Source organism: Gracilinanus agilis, chromosome 3, assembly GCF_016433145.1.
Source record: "Gracilinanus agilis isolate LMUSP501 chromosome 3, AgileGrace, whole genome shotgun sequence".
NCBI lineage: Eukaryota > Metazoa > Chordata > Mammalia > Didelphimorphia > Didelphidae > Gracilinanus > Gracilinanus agilis.
In genome coordinates, this window is record NC_058132.1 from 656517116 (window position 1) to 656523115 (window position 6000).

Sequence of the window (6000 nt, forward strand, 5' to 3'; positions counted from 1 at the left end):
CATCTTAGAGGGCCTTCATGACCTGTTTGGGAAGAAAAATAATCCATCCTCTGGTGGCCAGCCTTCTGCTGATGAATGTCACTTGGTTAGAGATTTGTTTTTCAGACAATAAACATGGAATCCATTGTCCTTGGAATCCAGAGCTCTTGCTTCACTCTCAAAGTCTTTGGATAGCCAGTGTTGTCTCCAAGTACTGATGAAGCAATGGTGGGGGGAACTTGAGCAGACAAATCATCTCTCTCTCTCTCTCTCTCTCTCTTTCTCTCTCTCTCTCTCTCTCTCTCTCTCTCTCTCTCTCTCTCTCTCTCCCTCCCTCCCTCCCTCCCTCTCTTCTAATGACTAGAGATAAAGAAAGAGATCTATACAACATGGTGAGGCCATATGATACAGTGGATAGACAATTGGCCTTTGTATGAGGAAGAGCTGGGAACAAATGCCACCTTTGACACACACTGGCTGTGAGTCCCTGGCCAAGGCAGTGAACTTCTCAGCATCCCTTGGGAATTCTCTGAGATTATATGTTACAGAGCAGCTGCTTATCTCCACTGATAGCTGTTTCTTCATTGGAACTTCCTTATATGAATGAAATCACAAGTCCCAGGAGGCCAGGGATTTTCAGAACACTATCTGGAAAGACAGGTTGAACAAAGGATCTCTCTGTTGCTTCCAGTTATAGTAGTGACCGCTATCTGGACCTGGTCAGAGGAGCTCCCTGTATACCTGCTGGCCAATCTCAGCCAAGTAAAGGGGACTGTCAGCACCCAGGCAGCAGAACTCTCTGTCTGACAATACTCAAGATGCCAAGCCATTAATTATGTGGCATGGCGGAGAGAAGTTGGTCCTGGAGTCACGAAGCTGCAACCTCCTGAGTTCAAGACTCACCTCAGTCTCTCACTAGCTGAGTAACCTTGAACAAGTCACTTAACTCCTTTTTGCCTTTGTTTCCTCACCTGTAAAATGAGCTGGAGAAGGAAATGACAAACTACCCTGGTATCTTAGCCAAGAAAACCATAAATAGGATCATGAAGAGTCGAACATTAGTGAAAAATGAAATTTGCCAATGACTAACCAAAGAACCTTCAAGCAACTGTTTATATGAGAGCTATGGGCTCTCTAGTGTCAGTCTAAACCAGTTTTACATAAAGAGGACTGGTCTAGTTGGCTTGGCAAATGAAGGGTCTAGTTGGATGGAACCTGTGATGCTGGAAGTCTCTGTGTGAGAGAGGACACATGGCACATGGCAGGGATCTTTCTGGGGCTGCCCCTAGCCCCTAGCTGCTGGAAACATAAGCTCCCAGAGGTAAGCTTTCTCTCTGGGATTTTGGGGATTCCTGATTTGGATTGTTGGACTAGTTGCTAGATTCAACGAGACAACTGACTCCAACAAGCACTTATAGTAGTAAGCAGCTGGTGTGTACCAAGTTGGGGAAACTAGGTGGCACCATATTACATGGCATGCTGGGCCTGGAGTTAGAAAGATTCTTCTTGAGTTCAAATCTGAGTTCAGACACTTACTAGTTGGATGACTCTGGGCAAGTCACTTTACCTTGATGGCATTCGTTTTCTTATCTATAAAATTAGCTGGAGAAGAAAATGGCAAACCTTTCCGAAATCTCTGCCAAGAAAACCCCAAATGGAGTCATAAAGAGTCAGACACAAATGAATGACCACAACAGCACCCAAACTCCATGCCTGGCTTGAGATTTACAGACAAAAATGAAAACAGTACCTGGCCTAAGAGTGGATCGATCAGTGCTTGAACCATGCCTGCTTTCAATTCCTAGGATTTTGCTGACTCTTTCTTGGATGGTCCTGTGAGCTGACTCACAGTGTCCCTTGACAGGGTGGAAGGTAGCTGCCCATATGTGGGTGCCAGGATTTGGTTTCTTGTCTTGTTTCTTTATTACTACTTTGCCATTCTGTTTAATCATACACTTTTCACACTGAACTCATGAATCATCTAACTTGGCTTTAGGGGTACATTCATTTTGGGGCTATGGATTTGAATAAATGCTGACCCAGAGAGGATCTTGAACTGGGAATAGTTTTTAGGGGGCCACACAGAGTAGGTCTCTAGGACAGTGTTGAAAGTAGAATGTAGACACGGCACAGAATGAGCTCAATTATGTTGAAATATGCCAAGCTCTGTTCTAGGGCTCGTCTCACTGGGTGATGACAGAAGGTGCCAGCACTGGGAAGGAAGAGGTGCCATTGTTTCTATTATCTGTCCTGGTCAGGTCCTTAGGGAAATGACAAAGCAGCTTTCTCCCTGTCCTCATCAAGATCTCACCCAGACTGTGGACATCAAGATCCCCAGCTCTGAAGTGCACACAGCAGCTCAGGAATAGTAGGTCCTGAAAACGGATGACCTCTAGTGAGTCTACTGGGCTTTAGGGAATTCCAATGTGAAAACCAAACAAACCACCTCCCCTTCTTCCACCATCTTCAGTCGCCATTTTGTTGACATGTCATGATTTAAAGCTTAATCCTTTACAAAGATGAAAATCAAGGGCGCCTTCAGCCAACTTGTTCCCAGTGGAGCAGGAAGGAAGTGATGGCTAGAAAACTAGCAATATTCAGAAAGTAGAAACAACTGGCATCTCAAGCCAAATTAACTTGATTAATGTTGTGGGAAGAAATGTGGAAAAATAATTGCTGTCAAGACATTACCTGGGAAAGGGGAGCATTTGGACCATTCCTTAATTGGTGATTTAGAGTATTCATGGCAGCCAATGAGAGCACTTGGAGAGCTTGGACTGCTGGCTGCCAACAGCCCTTTTAAAGGTCTCTTAACTGTAACCTAAGCAAGAGCTCTTATCTTGGAAAAATATTCACGTTTGCTAATTCTGGGCATCATGGTTTGCTTTTGCCTTTTGTCCTTTGCTTATTTGGCATTTCTGCCAATTGTGGGCAAACATCATTGAGCTAATCGGATACTAGATGGTTTGAGCAATCTTCCTTTTGAAGCACAATGATGGGATGGTGCAGGAATGACTAAAAAACCAATGTCAATCATGGGAGCTCAGGAACAACTTCATTTTTCTTTTCTTTAAATAAATTTTTCTCCCATGTGTGATATTGGAAATTTGGGAGTCCTTAAACTAATTTTGAGGTTCCTGGTCTAAACTTCCTGTGGACATTTAGATCTCTTTCAAACTACATTTCCCATGGTTCCTCTTACATAATCACATACAGGAAGTGTAACAACGTAAATAGGAGTATAAAGACTGAGGATGGGATTGGTACTTCCTCTTTTCTGCAGGGCAGAAAGCCAGGATGGGAGGAGGATGCAACAGGGCCCATGTATTTTAAACTAACTCTTAACAGGCACTTGGCTTCATTTTTCTAAGTGGCTTTCAATAAGCCCTTTGAAACCATGATATTTTTAATTTTATCACTCCATAGTAATTTTATTTCTTACACATGTCCTTAAGTATTCATTGTCATTTTCCAATAATTTCTTCTTATTTTCCTATCCACTTATACCAAGTGGAGAGAATGCTAGATTTGGAGCCATTGACTTGGTGCCTGGGTTCAAATCTTGGATTATCCTACCTGTTCCTGTGTGACTTTCTATACCTCTTTGGGTCTCTGTTTCCTCATCTGGAAAACAAGGGGATTAAACTGGGAAGCACCATTCAATAAAGAAAAGAACAATGGATTTTAAGACTGAGGACCTGAGTTGAAACTTTGCTCAGGCACTTGTTACCTGTGTTATATTGGTAAGGCCCACTTCATTTCTCTCAGCCTTAGTTCCCTCACACATAAAATGAGAGCATTGGACCAGATGATCTCTTATGATTCTTTTTGACTTTAAATTCTATGATTCCATAAGTTTCTTTGATCTCTAAATCTTTGAAGCAAAATTAAACTCAACAAAGCAAACTAATACATGTCTTCTTTCTTAACTACACCTCCTGACTTTCCTGATTTCCTTCAAGTTTCAGCTAAAGACTCGGCCTTTCCAAGGCCTACCTATAAAATTATATATAATGTGTGTGTATATATACATACATAAATATATATATACATACACATACAGTATTTCATATTTGATATATTTATGTATTTCAGATATTAATGAACAAGATTCCTTTAGGATATAATATATAATCTTGTTCCTACACCATTATTTGTAGACTGTGAGTCCCTTGAGATCATTTGATTTTCCCCTTTCATTGTATTCTCATCTCCTAGCACAGTGCCTGGCACATAACAGGTATTTAATAAATGCTAGTTGCCTTTTGTTTTCTTTTTTATATGACTTTTGTTCTTGTCCCTTTGTCTCCATTCAATATTTAGACCTCAGCCCAAATCCATTCTTGTTTAACTGATTTTGTTGGGCCACTCGAGCAGGCTAGTCTTCAAAGGACAAAAATCCTGAATTTCTGTTCTCTCTCTCTCTCTCTCTCTCTCTCTCTCTCTCTCTCTCTCTCTCTCTCTCTCTCCATTTAACAGAAATAGCTCTTTGCCAAGAAGGCTCAGGAAATTTGAAATATGTTCTATAATCCCCATAGCCCTGTTCTCCAAGAGTGAACAGAAGGCTGTCTGGCAATCACAGTCGAGCACCAAGACATCAGTCACTGGCTACCTTGTTAATTCTTTCTACAGAATCAGACTAAAACAGCCCAGTGGAGTCAAGATCTAAAAATCCTCTCTGTCCTTTTTCCCCATCCCCTGCAGATGTCTTGAGCAGAACAGAGTGAAGGTTCTTTCCCCAAGGTTCCTGGCTTTGATCTATGTCATTCACCTTCCTTATATTTTATTTTCCTCATGATTTGGCTACATGACAGAAAATATTAGGAACCCCATCCAAGAAACAGTGTTACTTACTGAAGATGAGCTAATTATTTTAATTTGTTCCAAAGCTTCTGACAGGCTTTCTTCAATCTCCGAGTCATTCAAGGAGAAGAGGTCCCCAGCACGGGAAAGATCCTTTTGTCCCAAAACCAGTCGGAACAGATGATGCATGGCGGTGCCCAGTGTGTATCAACTCCACTTCTGAATACACAAGGCCATGGGCTTCCTTTTGAAAGGATTATTAGCATTGAAGGACATAGCAAGGGAGGCGCGACGTTTTCCTAGAAAGCTAGTTTTTTCTTTGGGCTTGAAGATTTCTTCTGATCCACTCTGAAAGGGGGAAACACATGATTTATTATGGAAATTGGCAAAATAGCAGGAGTCTTGGAGGAGGACTTAAAGTCTCAATAGAAAAAAGATGCTTTTTAAAAAGTGTTTTTATAATGAGTCTTGGAATTTCAGAGGTAAAAAGGATCTCAAGAGGCCAATGAACCCAAATCATTCCTGAATAAGAATGTCCCTGACTAGTTGGTCCCTAGACCAATCCTCTAGATTGTACTTGAAAACTTGAAGTGAGATGGAGCCCATGTAAACTCCTTGAGAACCGTAGCTGTCTTGTATCCCCAATTGCTTAGCTAAGTGCCTGACATAGTAAATGCTCTCTGTGTCTGTCGATCTATCTGTCTAGTACATTTTTAATATCCTATATTGATATCATCTCCTGACTTAGCATTTTTACTGGTCATCCCCCCCATTCCCAACATTTTCTACCTCCTCAGCTTCATCTCCTCGCTTCCCTGGCTTCTGTTAAGTCTCAGCTAAAATCTCCCATTCTATGAGAATCATTTCTTAATTCTCCTTAAAGCTAGTGCCTTCTCTGTGAGATTATCTCCATTTTATCTGGTATATATCTTCTTTGAATGTAATTGTTTGCATGTTGTCTCGTCCTTTAGACTGTGAGCTCCTTGAAGGCAGGGATTGGATTTTAGCCTTTTATTTTATCTCAGTACTTAACACAAGCCAGATACTCTTCTCTCTTCTCCTCCCTTCCTTCTTCTCTCCCCACTCTCTGTCTTTCTTCTGGTTCTCCTCTTTGCCCTCCCCTCTATCTCCCTCCTTCTCACTCCTCTTCCTGTCTCTACACCCCCACATACACCCTGGCAGCTATTTCCAATGAGGGACTGCTCTGACTGATTGTTA

General features: G+C 41.7%; 1 protein-coding gene across 2 annotated transcripts in view; it reads right to left on the bottom strand.

The window, feature by feature from the left end:
* LOC123242816 (ventricular zone-expressed PH domain-containing protein homolog 1-like) overlaps positions 1 to 4971 on the bottom strand; it is a 110071-nt gene extending 105100 nt beyond the window's left edge. For both annotated transcript variants that reach the window (XM_044670916.1, XM_044670917.1), the window contains exon 1: positions 4834 to 4971. In XM_044670916.1, the coding sequence (XP_044526851.1) occupies positions 4834 to 4971 (138 nt within the window). The remainder of the gene's footprint in view (positions 1 to 4833) is intronic.
* Positions 4972 to 6000: the final 1029 nt, after the last annotated feature.